This window comes from Staurois parvus, unplaced genomic scaffold, assembly GCF_062004578.1.
Source record: "Staurois parvus isolate SC_StPar_1 unplaced genomic scaffold, SC_StPar_1.0 ptg001062l, whole genome shotgun sequence".
NCBI lineage: Eukaryota > Metazoa > Chordata > Amphibia > Anura > Ranidae > Staurois > Staurois parvus.
Genome location: NW_028318858.1, coordinates 755,001 through 773,780, shown reverse-complemented (window position 1 = coordinate 773,780; position 18,780 = coordinate 755,001). Strand labels below are relative to the sequence as shown.

At 43.4% G+C, this 18,780-nt stretch overlaps 1 protein-coding gene across 1 annotated transcript in view; it reads right to left on the bottom strand.

Moving 5' to 3' along the window:
* BAALC (BAALC binder of MAP3K1 and KLF4) overlaps positions 1-3,843 on the bottom strand; it is a 93,318-nt gene extending 89,475 nt beyond the window's left edge. Inside the window, exon 1 of the mRNA XM_089658289.1 lies at positions 3,051-3,843. Within this exon, the coding sequence (XP_089514415.1) occupies positions 3,051-3,243 (193 nt within the window). The 5' untranslated portion in view covers positions 3,244-3,843. The remainder of the gene's footprint in view (positions 1-3,050) is intronic.
* Between the last annotated feature and the right edge of the window lie 14,937 nt (positions 3,844-18,780).

Sequence of the window (18,780 nt, the reverse complement as noted above, 5' to 3'; positions counted from 1 at the left end):
AATTTCTCATGAATCATAATCCAAGAGAGCTTGGTCTAGAGGCAGCCAACTGGACTACTGATCTTTTCCATGTCTTGGTTATCATCATTTATGCCAGCAAAAATATAAAAAATATTAAAATTTTGGTATGTTTAGGGGCATCTGTTATTGGCTCATTCAGGAGCGCCGTTCTCACGTTTTTAGGTAAATTAATAGATGCCACAATGCAAATAAGTGTAAAGATTTGGATCCAAAATGACTGAAACTTGGAGCAAGTCCTCCAAATGTGGTACATGGTGCCCTCCTTCCCGTAGCCCTGAAATGTAGGGAAGATACCCGAGGATGTCTGTTGGCGACTCTGGAGGGGATTAGGTATTTTAATGGGGATTTGGATGTAAGGGGGACTCTGATACGGATTATTTTCAGCCCACAAATATTTGTAAACTATACAAGGTGGTCCTCATACTGAAAAGATTGGAGATCCCTGATCTAGAGTAAAATATTACTTTGATCTATTAAATGCAAGCTTCCGACCAACTTGAAAAGCATGGGAAAACGTACAGCCTATCTTCCTAGGTCTTTTGTCTTTGAATCTGGCATTGCTTGAGTACACCAGACTTCTCTCCTTTGATAAAATCATCTGCTTTACCAGGTATTCTGAGGACACCAAACCACCTGCAGCTCTGCAGGTCAGAGAGTCTCAACTCTGCCTAGCCATTTCTATCAGCAGTCTAATTATGAACACCAACTCACATTCAGAAAGAATAAAATTATGAATTTTATATGAAAAACAATGGCAAAGCTGTGCACATTCATTGGCACACACGTCAAATCGCAAAGTTGGTTTTAATGCAATCCAATCCAAAATACAGCTTTACAACCAACCAGCCAGCCCTTGAAAGGACAATTTTATTATAAATTTAAAAGGATCTCTTCAGTCAATCAAAACAAATGCTGAATGCAGTATGTTCAAAGTACAGAAAATATTTTTTTTTAGAAATATCACTTGATATTAAAGAATACATCAAAGAATCCATGGAGACTTTCAAGTAAAAGTAATTCAATAGCACATTCACAAAGTAAAGAGATATTTACCTCTACAAAATTGTATTCAGTCTCCCACATCAGCAAGAATGAACAAGATGGATAAATGTGATCCTGTCTTCAGGCTGACATCATTGTTAAAATGCTAGTTGCCTGGCTGTCATGCTTAGGAACTGCCTTTTATGCTAGCCTAGAACAATTACACAGATCTGGAGCTTGGACTTCGATTGCTACATACTTGCTCCAAATCAGAGATATCAAAAGCAGAGGCAGCCAGGCAAATAGCAAGTTGGAAATAGCAACTAAAGCATTTTTCTTAAGTGACACTAAACAATATCCGTATCCTCCAAAAATAATCCATACACATCCACTACTTAATGGTCCTGTAATCTATTTTTCATGAACTTTTATCTGTGTTTTTCTGCCTCTATGTAACATCCTCAGTGAGCTCTCAAACCTGTCCTTTTCCCCCTCACTTCTGTTTGTTTGGAACAAGCATTGCACGTTAGTTGTGGTCATGTGCACTGCTCTATGAACACAACAAATCCCATAGACCCTAATCCATTTTGAGAGCGAGCAAGAGAGGGTGACTACATTTGTACATACAGGGGACAATGGAGAAGGGATGTAGCCATCCTTTAACAGGGAGTCAGGCCACCCCAGCAAAAAAAAAGAATATTGGAGGAGGCTGAGAGCAATAGAAGTTACTCTTGGGGTTAGGCTTAGTTCACACTGCTGCGAACCCCAAAGTCGTGTCGCTTGCTCCTTACTTGTAACTTTTGTGATTTAACATTGCAGTCTATGGCACTCAAGTTGCACCCAAGTCGCAGAAAAGTAGTGTAGCAACCTTTTTTCTGTTGCTGTGACTTGAGTTGCACTGATTAAGATGGCACCTATTGAAATTAATGTATTTTGACTTGTCACATGACTGTGTCAGAAGTTGCATGATAAGTCGCAGCAATGTGAACCAGAGCTTAAGGATTGATACTTGAAAGGAATTTTCTTTAAACCAGAGTTTAGTGTCATTTTAGGACAAGTGTGCAAGGAAATCAAAGTTAAGGCTCTACAAAAAATAATGACATTTTTTTTAGTATCTATTTAAAAAAAAAAGCCAATGTCTGACTCTAATGCTGACCATACACATTGCAATTTGCAGGCAATTTCAGATAACATCCAATCCCAAAAATGACTACAAAGATCAAGAAAAACCTGTCACCAATAGTTTCAATTAGTTAATGGTTTGAAGTAACTGTTGGTGGTAGGTTGTCCTGATCTGTTCGGCGAGCGGTCATAGTTGTATTGGACTAACTTGCGTCCAAAAAGAAGAATGTTCCGGTATGAATGACTATCTCCGCTATTCGACATAAGCAATATCCACGAAAACTTCATCTTGACTTAGTGTATGATGCATATGTTGTGTATTGAGTATAGTCACTCATACAGGAACATCCCTCTTTTGGGACATATTCGTCTGATTTACAATAGTTGAGCCTATCCAGTGGATACACTTTTGTGGGATCAATTGAATATATACACAAGCCCCATTTATTCCTTTGACCTGTGGTCATAATTGTCTGGAAATTGCTGTGTGTGGCCAGGGTAATGCTTTGGTGGATCTCCAAATCTCATCATTTGGATAACGTTGGCACTTGTAGTCCCACGCCACCACAAAACCAGCCCAACAAATGACATCAATGACAAGTTCTAACACACAAATCAGCTACAAAGTTGTCAGCTGCCTTGGATTTCAAGGGATATCCCCAAGTATCGAAGACCAGTCCTTGGAAATCTCCTCTTTTCTGAATGTTGGCTCATTGCACAACAAAATCCCTTCTTTAACATTCCTATATTCTGTAGCTTGTACAACAAATCTGGAGAGACATAAGGCGCAGTCCTGACTGATGAAAGTCACAAACTACAGAAGCGTATGGTGTCGCTCATGGGCACGGGATGAGGTTACATGGCATGACATCAGTATCTGGTTGGTGGAGATGGAGGTGATGAGGTGACAGGGTGACTGGTCTCACCGGGGTGAATGGATCCTCTCTTGTCCCTGACGGCGGACTCCGCTGAGCTGTGCTCTTCCTGGCACGCATGCCCCAGTCCTGACGGGGGGATTTCCGTGTCTGTGCTGGTCAACCAGGTGGACTCTGTCTCCCTCGTCCAGCTCTCGTAATAGCGAGGTTCTATCGCGTCGGCTCTGCTTCCCCCGCAGCCCATCGCGCCCTCAGCGACGCAGCGGCTGGGCTATCCTGGAATAAACGCAGCCGTCGCACTTTTCCAGCTGCAGCACGGATTGTGTCAGATGGAGATGCAGGATGGGCAGGGGAGCCCAGGCAACGCCGTGTCCATTCAGCAGGCAGGCGCTGAGATCGGCATGCTGGTCATTGTTGGAAAGTGATGCAGAGCTGGAACAGGGGGGCTTGTGTCTACAAAGTGTAATTATTCATGGCATGCCTATCTTTTCCATGCATCTTCCCCCCTTGCTCCTCCACATGCTCTCTTACTAATATACATGAGCCTCCCCCTGATGGATGGGAGTGAGCTCTGCTGACGTGGGTAGCTGGGAGATGCAGGAGGGCCGCTCTGCCTCCTCCGCTGCTTGCTGCAGCCTCTGGATATGAAGAGAATGCAGCATCTCTTTGTGTTCCTATGTCAGGGCACACCATGGGGAAGGTGGAGTTTGACGGATTGTAGCTTCCCCCCTCCCTTGAAATGTAGCAAAGCACATCTTGTGCAGGCGTGACGTCACTACACATTCATCGCTGCTCACACACATGTGCTGCCACCGCAGCCACCTCCCCCCACCGGGCGTCACTGCGCCTCCCCTAGCCATCCAGTGCTAGAGAATCCCCAATGTAACCCATCTGCGTCTGCTGGCGTCATCACAGATCTATCGGTTTAGGGAGGTGCGACCTGCTGCCGCTCATACGGACACATCGTCTGCTCTGATCCTTGTCAGGTGTCGGAGGGGAGTCGTAATGCACGTTCACTTGTGAATAGAACGTTTAGGCTTCCTTCACGCGCCCATAAAAATTTTACTGATTTTATTACGCATGTTTTTTTTTTTCTAGCACAAATGTACCCTGTTTTTATTTTCCAATACCTGCATTTGGCATACATTTATACTGTACATATGTCCTCAGATGCAGACTTTTGGATTTTGTGTTACAGATCTGAGCGCAGTGCCTGTTTCCGCACTGGTGTGAATGCCTCCATTGACAACCATCCAACTGCATTCAGATTATTATACAGTATTTATATAGCGCCAAAGGTTTGGTCAGCGCTGTACATTATAGTGGGGGACAGAACATGAGACAATACAGTAACAAGACAGTACACGAGGGGTTCGAGGGCCCTGCTCTTTCGAGCTTACAATCTAGGAGGGAGGGGATAGTGGTACAGGAGGAAGTGGCTGTGGGGGATGGAGTGGTAGGAGGAGTGGAGGAGATCGGCTGTTAGGTGAGGGTGGGGTAGGCTTCCCTGAAGAGATGGGTTTTCAGGGTGCGCCTAAAGGTGAGGAGGGTAGGTGATAGTCTGATGGATTGGGGTAGTGAGTTCCAGAGGATGGGGGAAGTCCTGGAGAAGTCCTGCAGTCGGGCGTGGGAGGTGGAGACCAGGGAGCTAGAAAGTAGGAGGTCTTGTGAGGAGCGAAGATTATGGGTTGGGTGGTATTTGGGTATCAGGTCGGTGAGGTAGTTTGGGGCAGCGTTGTGAATGGCTTTGTATGTCAGTGTTAGTAGTTTGAATTTAATGCTTTGGGCAATCGGGAAGAGGAGAGGTTGGTAAGGTGGATGAGTCTGGTCGCTGAGTTCAGGATAAACTGAAGCGGGGATAGCCTGTGTTGGGGTAGGCCGGTGAAAAGGGAGTTGCAGTAGTCCAGACGTGGGATAATAAGGGAGTGAACGAGTTGTTTAGTAGTGTCTGGGGTTAGGAACGTACGTATTATTATGAAGGATTTATATAGCACCAACAGTTTTCACAGCGCTTTACAACATGCAGGCAGGCAGTACGATTACATTACAAATGAATACAGGAGGGATCAGAGGGCCCTGCTCGTCAGAGCTTACAATCTAAGGCCCCATTCACACGGGGCGGACCCGTCAACAGATCAGCTTGCACAGCAGGGGGATCTCTTCACTGATCCCCGCTGAGAAGTGGATGACAGGTCTGTGTCATGCACAGCGGATACAGCTCGCTGTTTTCTATGGGGCGATAAAATGGAAATGGACCACCCAACTGTCACTTGATCCGATCTGCCAGATGGATGGGGATCCCTATCCATCTGTTTTTAGCGTACAGGATCAGATCAAATGCTGGTGGGTGTCAGTGGACACACGTTCACTGACACCCACCAGTCCAGAGAGGGCTATAGATGGTCTGTTCGGGTCCGCCTGAAAAACTGACAGGCAGACCTAATTGGACTGTCAGTGTGAAAGGGGCCTAAGAGATTTATTTTTATTTATTTATTACAGGTACTTATATAGCACCGTCAATTTACGCAGCGCTTTACATATACATGTACCGGCCACTTTATTAGCTACACCCAGGGGCGGACTGACCATTTGGAATCTCGGGTACTGCCCGAGAGCCCGGGGTCAGTAGGGGGTCCCATGAGATGCCCTGGTACCTTTTTCATAGGCTTTTTTGAGTTTGGGCAAGGATACAGGGGCCCCATGATCCCCTATTGCCCAGGGGCCCCATGAGTTGTCAGTCCGCCCTTGGGTACACCTGTTCAATTGCTTGGTAACACAAATTGCTAAGCACATGGCAGCAACTCAAAGCATATAGGCATGTAGATGTGGTGAAGATAACTTGCTGAAGTTCAAACCGAGCATCAGAATGGGGAAGAAAGGGGACTTAAGTGACTTTGAACATGGCATGGTTGATGGTGCCAGACTGGCTGGTCTGAGTATTTCAAAAACTGCTGATCTACTAGCATCTCTAGGGTTTACAGAGAATGGTCCGAAAAAAAGAAAAAATATCCAGTGAGTAGTTGTTATGTGGAAGAAAATGCCTTGTTGATGTCAGTGGTCAGAGGAGAATGGGCTGACTGGCATTCAGATGGTACGGCCAGAATTTGGTGCAAACCAAACAACATGAAAGCATGAATCCATCCTGCCTTGTATCAACAGTTCAGGCTGGTGGTGTAATGGTGTGGGGGATATTTTCTTGGCACTAGGAAGATTTACCTAATAAAGTGGCCGGTGAGTGTATACTTTGTATATTCACATCAGTCCCTAACCCTCAAGGGGCGTACAATCTAAGGTCCCTAACTTACATTCATACATACACATACTAGGGCCAATTTAGACAAGACCCAATTAACCTACCAGCATGTCTTTGGAGTGTGGAAGGAAACCGGAGTACCCGGAGGAAACCCACGCAGGCACGGGGAGAACATGCAAACTCCAGGCAGGTGGTGCCATAAATAAAAAGCACCAATGTGAAAGTGATTGTTGAGGTAATTTTCAAAACGTTACATTAGCTCTGTGCTTTTATGCATGTAGGCTTCTTTCAGGCTGTAAAAATACGTATATACAAGTGTTTCTTAACCACATCCCGCCCAGCCACTGTAGAAATCCGTTGGCAGGGTGGCACGGCTGGGCAAAACCACGTTTTAAAACGTGCTTGCAAAACAGGTAGGGGGCGCGCGCAAGGCGCGCCCCCACCCTACCTGTCCCACCAATCACGGCCGCGGATGTCAGTCGCCGGGTCACAGCCGGTTAGCGGCAATCACTGACAGAGAGCAGGGCTGCAGTAGCCCCCCCCCCCCCCGCAGTACACCCCCCCGCCCCCTAGTAAAACACTCCCCTCACACAGTTAAATCTTTCCCTAAATAAAAAAGTTAACCCCTTCCTCCCCAGTGCCATTAGTACAGTGTCAGTGTTTTTTTTTTGCACTGATCACTGTATTGGTGTCATTGACCCCAAGTCAATTCCCCGCCAGTGTCAGAATGTCCGCCGCAGTCCCGCCATAAGTCGCTGATCGCCGCCATTATTAGTATAAAAAAAAATTAAAAATCCCAGTATCTTTACCGCCATTTGTAAATGCTATAACTTTCACGTAAACCAATTAATTTACACGTATTGGGGTTTTTTTCAGCAAAGACATGTCACAAAATGCATTTTGGCCGAAATTTAATTTTTAAATTTTTTTTACTGTACATGTTTTATAGCAAAAAGTCCAAAATATTGTTTTTTTCCTCAAAATTGTCAGCCTTTTTTTTATAGTGTAAAAAATAAAAAACGCACAGGCGATCAAATACCACTGAAAGAAAGCTCAATTTGTGTGAAAAAAAAGGAGGTAAATTTCATTTATGTACCATATTGCAGGACCGCACAATTGTCCGTTAAACTAGCAAAAAAATGGCGTAAATTGCAGTATCTATACCATAGTTTGTAGATGCCATAACTTTCACACAAAGCAATCAATATACACTTATTGGGATTTTTTTTACCAAAGACATGTAGCAGAATACATTTTGGCCTAAATTTATAACTAACTTTGAGTTTACTATATATTTTTTATAGCTGAAAGTAAAAAATATTGTTTTTCTTCAAAATTTTTGGTATTTTTTGTTTATAGCGTGAAAAATAAAAAGCGCACAGGTGATCAAATACCACCGAAAGAAAGCTCTATTTGTGTGAAAAAAAGGACGTAAATTTAGTTTGAGTGCAGCATTGCATGACCGCGCAATTATCAGTTGAATTAGTGCAGCGCTGAGTAGCAAAAAGAGGCCTTGTCATTAAGGGGGTAAAACCTCAGGAGGGCAAGTGGTTAATTAGGGATCTCAACACAGCTGCATTGTCGTCAATGGAGCCATTCACACAGGTGTGTAAACATGAGCTGCTATCAGATACATAACACAGAATCCAAAAATCTGCCTCTAAGAGCATGCGATTTACATGCTTATGCCGATAAACTCATGTATAAGCATTTGTACACATGTAAAGTCTAAACAATAGGGAAAATAAATTATGATAGAAACAAGTTATATATGTATACGCATCTTTATGCATTTAAATGCATCTATACACAAGAATTCCCTGATCAATAAAAGGAACTTTTCTCCTAGAAAACACATGTAATAACGTCAGTAAAATGTTTACAGCCATGTGAATGAAGCCTAAGGATTCTTGCACATTGTACTGATGCATGAACAAAAAAAACACGAGGGTGGGCTGTGTATTTGCATGTATTTATGCATACATGCATAAAATTCGAGCTTTTTTTAATCAAGAGAGCTTGGTATTCATGCATAAACATTCATACTAGTGCAAAATACTGAGCAGCAACAGCGATTTTTTTTGTTTTACTCATCTATATGCAGCACCTGTGTGAATCCCTCCATTGAAAACCATGCAGCTACACTATATTGCCAAAAGTATTGGGACACAACTCCAAATCACTGGATTCAGGTGTTCCAATCACCTCCATGGCCACAAGTATAAAAAAAAAATCAAGCACCTAGGCATGCAGACTGCTTCTACAAACATTTGTGAAAGAATGCGTCGCTCTCAGGAGCTCAGTGAATTCAAGCGTGGTACCGTGATAGGTTGCCACCTGTGCAATAAGTCCATCCGTGAAATTTCCTTGCTACTAAATATTCCACGGTCAGCTGTAAGTGGTATTCAGGGGCAGACTGACCATTTGGAAACTCGGGCACTGCCATGAGATGCCCCTGGTACCTTTTTCATAGGATTTTTTTGCGTTTGGGCAAGGACACAGGGGCCCCATGATCCCCTATTGCCCGGGGGGCCCCATGAGTTGTCAGTCCACCCCTGGTGGTATTATAACAAACTGCAAGCAACTGGGAACAACAGCAACTCGAAGTGGTAGGCCACGTAAAATGACAGAGTGGGGTCAGCGCACCCTGAAGCGCAAAGTGCACAGAAGTCGTTAACTGTCTGCAGAGTCAATAGCTAAAGACCTCCAAACTTCATGTGGCCTTCAGATTAGCACATCAACAGTGCGCAGAGAACTCCATGGAATGGGTTTCCATGGCCAAGCAGCTGCATCCAAGCCTTACATCACCAAGTGCAATGCAAAGCGTCAGATGCAGTGGTGTAAAGCACGGCACCACTGGACTGAGCAGTACTTGCCTGACTGCATTGTGCCAAGTGTAAAGTTTGGTGGAGGGAGGATTATGGTGTGGGGTTGTTTTTCAGGGGTTGGGCTTGGTCCCTTAACCACTAGCCTACAGGCCCCTTCCTGCCCAGGCCAATTTCCATCTTTCAGCGCTGTCACACTTTGAATGACAATTGCGCGGTCATGCAACACTGTACCCATATGAAAATTTTATAATTTTTTTTGTGACAGATAGAGCTTTATTTTGGTGACATTTAATCACCTCTGGGTTTTTTATTTTTTCTTGAACAAACCAAAAACCACTTAAAATTTTGAAAAAAAAAATGTTTTTTCTTAGTTTTTGTTATATAATTTTGTAAATAAGTGATTTTTCTTCTTCACTGATGTGCGCTAATGAGGCTGTAGTGATGGGCACTGATAAGCTGCACTGATGAGGAGGCTCTGGTAGGTGGCACTGACAGGCATCACTGATGGGCACTGAAAGGCAGCACTCATATATGGCACTGATAGGCGGCACTGACAGGCGGCACTGACTGCCACTGTTAGGTGGCACTGACTGCCACTGTTAGGCGGCACTGATAGGCGGCACTGACTGGCACTGATAGGCGGCAATGACTGGCACTGATAGGTGGCACTGATTGGCAGCACTGATAGGTGGCACTGACTGGCACTGATGGGTGACACTGAAAGGCAGCTCAGATGGGCACTGATTTGTGGCATTGATGTGCACTGGTAGGCACTGAAATGTGGCACTGATGGGCACTGGCAGGTGGCATGGATGAGCACTGACAGCTGGCACTGATGGACACTGACAGGTGGCACTGCTGGGGCTACACAGATCATCAGGGCACACTGATCATCAGTGCCCTGAGGATTAGTGTACATGTCCCCTCCGAGGAATGCTGATTACCGGCTCTCCTCTCGAGCTGTCAGCGTGTTTACATGTGATCAGCTGTGATTGGACACAGCTGATCACATGACCGAGCCGACATCTTCGGCTCTTTCCGTTGATCACTGATCTGCTGTGTCCAAGGGGCACAGCGCACCACCGCGCACTTAGAATGGGAGGACGTCCCAGAACAAGAGAACCGCTGTGCGCCCATCATTGTACTATATGGCGGGCGGGAGGCAGTTAATTCCAATGAAAGGAACTCTTAAGGCATCAGCATACCAAGACATTTTGGACAATTTCATGCTCCCAACTTTGTGGGAACAGTTTGGGGATGGCACCTTCCTGTTCCAACATGACTGCACACCATGCACAAAGCAAGGTCCATATAGACATGGAGGATCCAGTTTGGGGTGGAGGAACTTGACTGGCCTGCACAGAGTCCTGACCTCAACCAGACAGAACACCTTTGGTATGAATTAGAGCGGAGACTGCGAGCCAGGCCTCCTCCCCCGACATCAGTGCCTGACCTCACAAATGTGCTTCTGGAAGAATGGTCAAACCTTCCCATAGACACACTCCTAAACCTTGTGGACAACCTTCCCAGAAGAGTTGAAGCAAAGGGCGGGCCAACTCAATATTGAACCCTACAGACTAAGACTGGGGTACCATTAATGTTCATGTGCGTGTAAAGGCCGGCCGACCAATACTTTTGCAATATAGTGTATCTATATGCAGCACAAGTTCAAGCACCAGTGTGTATGCTTCAGTTGAAAACAATGCAGCTGCATTCAGATCCATGGATAAAATATGCTTATATGAAAGTAATTGTTGCAGTGATTTTCAAAATGTTACATTTGCTCTTCGCTTTAATACATTTAGGCTCCTTTCACACCTAACGCAGTGGGATGTAGTTGGATGCATTTTGGACTGCACTCCAACTGCATAGACAGTCCAGAATCCAGGTTATCTTATGGGTACAGTTCACACCATTGCAGTGCATTGCAAAAAAGTACAGCATGATGCAGTTTTCCGCACCACAAATGCGCAAAAACAAATGCAAACGCTCTGCAACGCAGCACAGTGCACATAGAAGCTCAAGGAAAGAAAGAAGAAGGAAGCGACCTCACAGGACAAATGCAGATAGAAAAGTGTGAGACCCCCTGCTGGAAAAAGGAAAAACTCCATTCATCCATCCGGGATACAGGGATTTATCCATCTGTTCAATTCTAAGCCCAATTAAAGGGACACAAGCTTGTATAACCTCACTTAACGGTTTGGTCATAAACATCAGGTGAGAGCACAACTGGTGAAGGAGCACAGTATATATATATAAATTTGGTGGATTATACGTTATACAATTTTTTGCAATATACTATTGAAGACACTACAGGATCACGAATTGTTTTGAGGATTGTTTTGAGGATTCCTTCTGAGGACTCTCTGTATGTAAATATGCATGCAGCGCTAGCGTGATTGATAATATCACGTTAAGAACATTTACCAGGACTCAGTTTATTGTTTTGCACTAATTGTTTTGTATGTATATTAATAGTGGAGCGCGACACAAAGTGGTTTTTTAATTTGAGATAGACACATTGGTATGAGTATGTGTGTAGTGTAGGCGACACACTCATTCAATTTGTATATTTTGTTTATTCAATTAATTGATTTAGTCACTGAATTATTTATATTTAATTTACTCACTTAATTAAAATTATCAGTACATTTAAATACACCATAGTAGCTCACAAGAATCACATTTATAAATACATGGGTGTCTGTTTTTCATCTGTAAACGGGCAGTTGAAAAACGGACATACGGAACGTCCGTGTGAAAGGGGCCTTATAGTTCTGGATGGAGTGGAGATGGATTTGTACACCTGTCAGGTGTTCAGCACAGTTGAAATTGTTGCAGTGCCATTCAGAATGAACGTACCCAAAGCAACACCATGCTTTTTCATGTAATGTAACACAATGCATCTAGACGCACTCCCTGTGTCTGGAAACATTGTATGAACAATATCTGCCACCATCATATGAATAATTTGTAATGAGTATACCGCTGCGTAAGATTCAAATCAAAATTCACATGCTGCCTTCCAATGTTTCACAAACCCATGTCAGAACAAAAACCCTTGTGTATGACCCCAATAAACTTATGGGAGGGGGCCATGAATTAAACATAGCACGGGGCCCATGACACAATGAAGCCACTGCTGGTGCATTGTGGTACAAACCTTTATTTTACAAGTTACTGCAATGTGATGGTGTGCACATGTCTTAAAGGAAACCTTTATTAAAAGCAATAGGGTTCTAATAATGGAGGATTTTCAAAGACTTGTGGAATTTTTATTTAAAAAAAAAAAACAATTCCATTTCTTATGTTTTTTATGTTTAAAAAAAACAGTCCCAAGAAGACAGGTCTTCTTTAATATGTAAAACTTCAGATCCTTTGTTTCTCTTGTATGGAGCTCCCTTCAGGGATTTGGTGTTCAAAACAAGCCATTGACACTGCAGTGGTCCGAGATGTTTAAAATTCATTGAAGCCTTTAGACTGTTTGTGGCTGTGATTGTGGATCTACAAAACAACTTCACAGAAAATATCTCCAGGCTATTTAATCTGTGCCGTTTCCAAGCACTCCAACACTCACTTGCCGCTAATGGCTTTACAATAAAATTGTTTTTCAATATTTCATTTATCATGCAGGAAGATTTTCCAAATTATTGGCTGTTTTTTGCTGTAGCAGGTGATGATGTCTCCATGATCTATGAAGAAAAGGAAAGAAGCGTCCTCCTGCTTATCCTCATTAAATTAAAGATAAATCCCACTGTGGTATTGAATTTCACGGAGAATTTAGTTGTTTATTGTCCATCATTGTTGATGACACATCTGCCCCAATGTACTGGTTGCAACCAGCCAATTAGCATTGGTTTCAGCTCTTCATCTGACAGTAAGTAACTTGCTGTCAAAGCCAACTATGAGCTCCATGGCCCGACACCTCCCGATAAATGGGCACCTTTCCAAGGCCTGGACACATGTTATAGACATACACGTTATAGCAAGACTCACAGGTGTAATGCATGCTCTGCTGAGACAATAGGTGGACATTTATCAAGCACATAAGTCACACAATTAAATGCATATGAGGCTGTCATACAGCAAAGTCTATGTGACTAGTATTTTTATTTTTCGCTTATCTGCAACCACTGTATCTGACATCTTGGAAGCAGCAGATGGGGAAATCAAGCTGCTCACTAACCCTGGTTCTCCCTTGTGCTGGCCGCGTGGCCCTCATTTGCATAGGCATAATAGCCTATTCATTTAAATGGACTGCATTGCCTGCGTTTTCCCCCCCAAAAAATGTCCATGCACCTTTTCTAAAAATGTGGCCGCAGGGAAATCACATGGTCTTTTTGACCACGCAGTTTTCCCGCACTTGCAAACACGCTGTGGGCTGAGATGTATGGGGGCACCAATCAGAATGAATGGCAGTCCTGTGTGTCTCGTAAGAGCAGCAGATTTGGCTGCAGGTGGTTGCGGGTGCGGGAACAGATGCAATTCCAGCACCAGCAACCAGCCCACACAGCATGAACCAAGGATTAAGGCCGATTCTTACCAATGCATTGCAGTAACATGCAAGTTACGCCTGAACCATCCATGGTTTCATTTGTTGCTTAATTTTAAATGACACCTCAATGCAGTTAAAGTGATATTAAACCCTCCGTTTTTTATCCACGTTACACCGAAAATTAATAATTAGTGTGCATGAGGCCTATTGGCTAATAAAATAGAAACAAACAAAAAAATCAGCAGGAAAATAATAGCTGAAAAGAGAAGTTAATTAGATCTGATTAAAGTAAACTAAGGGTTAATGGGGGGGGTAAACAGAGGAAATAATTTTTTTACTTGTCAGGTTGCTACCACTTGCCCTCCAGAGGATTTACCTCCCTTCCTGACCAGGACATTTTTTGTGTTACGACGCTGCATTACTTTAACTGACAATTGCGCGGTCATGCAATGCTGCACCCAAATTAAATTTATGTCCTTTTTTTCCCACGAATTGATCTTTCTTTTGGTGGTATTTGATCGCCTGTGTGGTTTTTTTTTTTTTGCGCTATAGAACAAAATACTGACAATTTTGAGAAAAAAAACTATTATTTTGACTTTTTGCTATTAACCACTTCCCGACCGGCCGTTGTATATAAACGGCCGGACGGTGGCACTGCAGGGTCGGGTGGCCGTCTATAAACGGCCTCCCCGCACCCTGCTTGTGCGCGCTCCCTGGGAGCGCGCAGCACCGCGATCCGGTGCCCGCTGTGTCCTCCGGACACAGTGAAACACCGATCGTCGGACGGGACCTCTGTACGAGGTCCCGATCATGTGATCACTGATTGGCCAATCAGTGATCACATGCAAAGTAGTAAGCAAGATGTCACTTGTGACATCATTGCTTACTATGTGTGAAATCTGTGAATGATCACAGAGGTCACATGGTACAAGGCTATTCACAAAAGCCTTGTACCATGTGACAAGCTGTGACCAATCACAGCTCACTCTGTATTTCTCAATGAGTGCAGGAATGCACACAGAGAGAAAGAGAAATGATTGCTTTTACATCCTATATGGGTGTAAAAGCAATCAGTGTAAAAAAAAAAAAAAAAAATCTTTATCACCCCTCACAAGTAGTACAGTGTCACCATGGTGACACTGTACTGCTATTGTGACAGTATGTAAAAAAAATAAATAAAAAATAATATAAAAAAATAAAATAAAAATGTAAAAAAAATGTTAAAAATTATAATTTTTGCTTATAAACTAATTTGGATTTTTTTTTTTTAACTAAAAAGATAACGGAATAAATTTTGGCTAAGATTTATGATGAAATATTATTTATTTGCAAAATTTTATAAAAAAACCACTTTTTTAAAACATTTTTGGACATTTCATTTACATAGCAAAAAAAATACAAATCCCAGCGGTGAATAAATACCACCAAAATAAAGCTTTATCTATCTAAAAAAAATGGTAAAAAATTCATTTGGGTACAGTGTTGCATGACCGCGCAATTGTCATTCAAAGTGTGATAGCGCTAAAAGCTGAAAATTGCCCTGGTCAGGAAGGGGGTAAAGTGTCCGGTCTGGAAGTGGTTAAACATGTCCAGTAAAAAAATTTTAAAAATCTAATTTCGTCATAAATTTAGGCCAAAATGTATTCTGCTACATGTCTTAGCTAAAAAAAAAATCCCAATACGTATAAATTATTTGGTTTATGTGAAAGTTATGTTTACAAATGGTGGTATATATACTGGATTTTTTTTTAAATGATTTTTACTAGTAATGGCAGTAATTAGCATCTTATTGCGGGACTGCGGCAGGCATTCTGATACTTGGGGGAACTGACTTGGTGTCACTGACATCCCAAGTGACACTAATACAGTGATCAGTGCTAAAAAAAAAGCACTGACACTGTACTAATGGCACTGGGCAGGAAAGAGTTAACATGAGGAGCAATCAAAGGGTTAACTGTGTACTGGGAGTGTTTTACTATGGGGCCGTGTGTTTGTACTTCACTGTAAGCACATTGCTTTGCATGGCTGTGCTGTGCACAGCCATCCAAAGCAGTGTGCAGGAGCTGACAGGGAGAACTGTTTTGTTTACAAACAGTTCTCCTCCCTGTGGGAGATCCTTGGAAATCAGCAGGCGCCAGCGAATAATTACCAGCCAGGACCAAGTGATTGACAGCTGCAGCCGTGAATGGCGGCGCGGGTAAGGCAAGCACGCGCCTCGCACACGCCCCCTACCCAGAAATGCAAAATCATATATATACGTGATTTTGCGCACACGTGCTGCCCTGTAGCAGTATTTCTGCTATAGGGCAGATGGGAAGCAGTTAACTTTAATCATCTGCAGATCTAAATTCATCCCTTTGATCTGCAGATGAATGAACAGAAAGATACAATAGTATAAATATGTTACTTTGTATCTTTTGCCACTATTAAAGCAGTTATTAAGAATACAAAGATCATCTTCTGCGGTCCCCTGCTGGTGCTGTCCACTTCTTCTCTTCTGTGTCTGCCCCCATAGCAAACAGCTGGCTAAGAGGGCAGACATGCAGGCTCCCTCCTGAGTTGGCCTGTGTGTGGCTATAGACACACGCAGTGTGGTTTGGCCCTGTCCCCCACTCTCTCCTCACAGAATGTGACTCACAGCAGTAGGAGCCAATGGCTTCCTCTGCTGCCTGTGTCCTGTGAGGAGAGCAACACAGACCAGCGCCGTTGTAGACAGGCACAGTGCTGGATTGAGATTGGACTCAGGCAGGGGCGGACTGACAACTCATGGGGCCCCCGGGCAATAGGGGATCATGGAGCCCCTGTGTCCTTGCCCAAACTCAAAAAAGCCTATGAAAAAGGTACCAGGGGCATTTCATGGGGCCCCCTACTGACCCCGGGCCCTTGGGCAGTGCCCGAGTTTCCAAATGGTCAGTCCGCCCCTGGACTCAGGTAAGTATTCAGAGAGGTGAGGGGGTGATGTTGCTAATGGGACATTTTTTACCCTAATGCAGGGAATGCATTAAGGTAAAAAATGTCTTGACTTTATATCTACTTTAACTATTTCCTACGAAGAAGTTCAGGTAAGCAGCACTGAGAAAGCAAGAGCCTGCAGAATTGAAAGTTGTAAACTGCAAGTACTTGGGTAAGAATTTTAACAAATATATTACTGGGGTAATGTTTATTTCATTGTACTCAGTTTGTTAAACTAAAAAATGCTGAAGGTTTAAAACTAAATGAAGGCACTTTTGATGCACCTGCATTGCAGTGCACCTCAAAGCACAGTAACGCACTACTGCGCATGTGTTGCACTGAGATGGAAAACAATAGTTCAGGCCTGATTTTGAATCTGTTGTAGTGCATCCACAGCCCATGCAAAAAATGGACTGCCTTTCCCCAACACACATTAACATGCAGCATAATATGCATTAGCTCACAGGGGTATTTTTGCAGCCTTTATAACATTACTGATCACTCACTCCCGTGGACTGTCCTGACCAGAATGCAAGTCACTTCAATGTCTTTGTGTGCTTGCCTAATGCCATAGTCCTAGTTCATCAGACTAGGCTGGGGCCCATAGAAGTGAGTGAGAACATTTGGTCAATGCATATAGAGCATCTGTGCAGCATTTGGGAAGCCTTAGGCAAACATGTTCAGATTAAATTCAAAGTGACTTCCCAGCAATGATTTGTATATAGCAGCTCACATATTTCTAGGACAGTCAATATCTACTTTGGCACATTTGTTGGTGATTGGATTAAGGTGACTGTTATCTGTGTGGATGTACATTCTGGGGTTTGTTCTGGGCAGTCATTACAACTGAGGAACGTACTCCAAAGAATGGAGAACATCTCTGACATTACAGAACAAGTCTAGTTCAATGCGATTAACAACTACTAGCTACAGTTGCAAGAAAAAGTATGTGAACCCCTTGGGATTACGTGGAGTTTTGCATGAATTGGGCATAAAATGTGCTCTGAACGTCATCTAAGTCACAACAATAGAAGAACACAGTCTGCTGAACATAATACTACACAAACATTAGATGTTGCCATGGTTTAATTGCACATAACATGTAAACATTCACAGTGCAGGGAGGAAAAAGTATGTGAGGCCCTAGCTTAATGACTTCTCCCAGAGCTAATTGGAGCCAGGAGTGAGCCAACCTTGACTCCAATCAGTGTGATGATATTGGATGTGTTGCTGACAGCTGTCCTGCCCTTAAAAAACACACACCTGTTTTGGGTTTACTGGTTTCAAGAAGCACTGTCTGATGTGAACCATGCCTCGCAGAAAAGAGCTCTCAGAAGACCTACGATCAAGAATTATTGACTTGCATGAAGCTGGAAAGGGTTACAAAAGTATCTCCAAAAGCCTTGATGTTCATGTGTCCACGGTAAGACAGACTGTCTACAAATGGAGAAAGTTTAGCACTGTTGCTACTCTCCCTAGGCGAGGTCGTCCTGTAAAAATGACTGCAAGAGCACAGTGCAAAATGCTGCATGAGGTAAAGAAGAATCCCAGAGTGTCAGCTAAAGACCTACAGAAATCTCTGGCACATGCTAACATTTTTGTTGACACATCTACAAAAGGAAAACATTAAACAAGAATGGAGAACATGGGAGGACACCACGGAGGAAACCATTGCTGTCCAAAAAGAATATTGCAGCACGTTTGAAGTTTGCAAAAGAGCACCTGGATGTTCTACAGCACTACTGGCAAAATATACTGTGGACAGATGAAACCAAGATTGAGTTGTTTGGGAAGAACACACAACACTATGTGTGGAGAAAAAAAGGCACCGCACACCAACATCAAAACCTCATCCCCACTGTGAAACATGGCGGAGGGAGCATCATGGTTTGGGGCTGCTTTGCTGCCTCAGGGCCAGGACGGATTGTTGTCATTGATGGGAAAATGAATTCCAGAGTTTATCAAGACATTTTGCAGGAAAACGTACGACCATCTGTTCGCCAACTGAAGCTCCGCAGAGGATGGGTGATGCAACAGGACAATGACCCAAAGCATACAAGTAATTCAACAAAACAATGACTGCAACAGCACAGAATACGCCTTCTGGAGTGGCCCAGTCAGAGTCCTGACCTCAACCCGATTGAAATGCTGTGGCATGACCTTAAAAAAGCGATTCACACCAGACATCCCAAGAATATTGCTACACTGAAACAGTTTTGTGAAGAGGAGTGGTCCAAAATGACTCCAGATCGT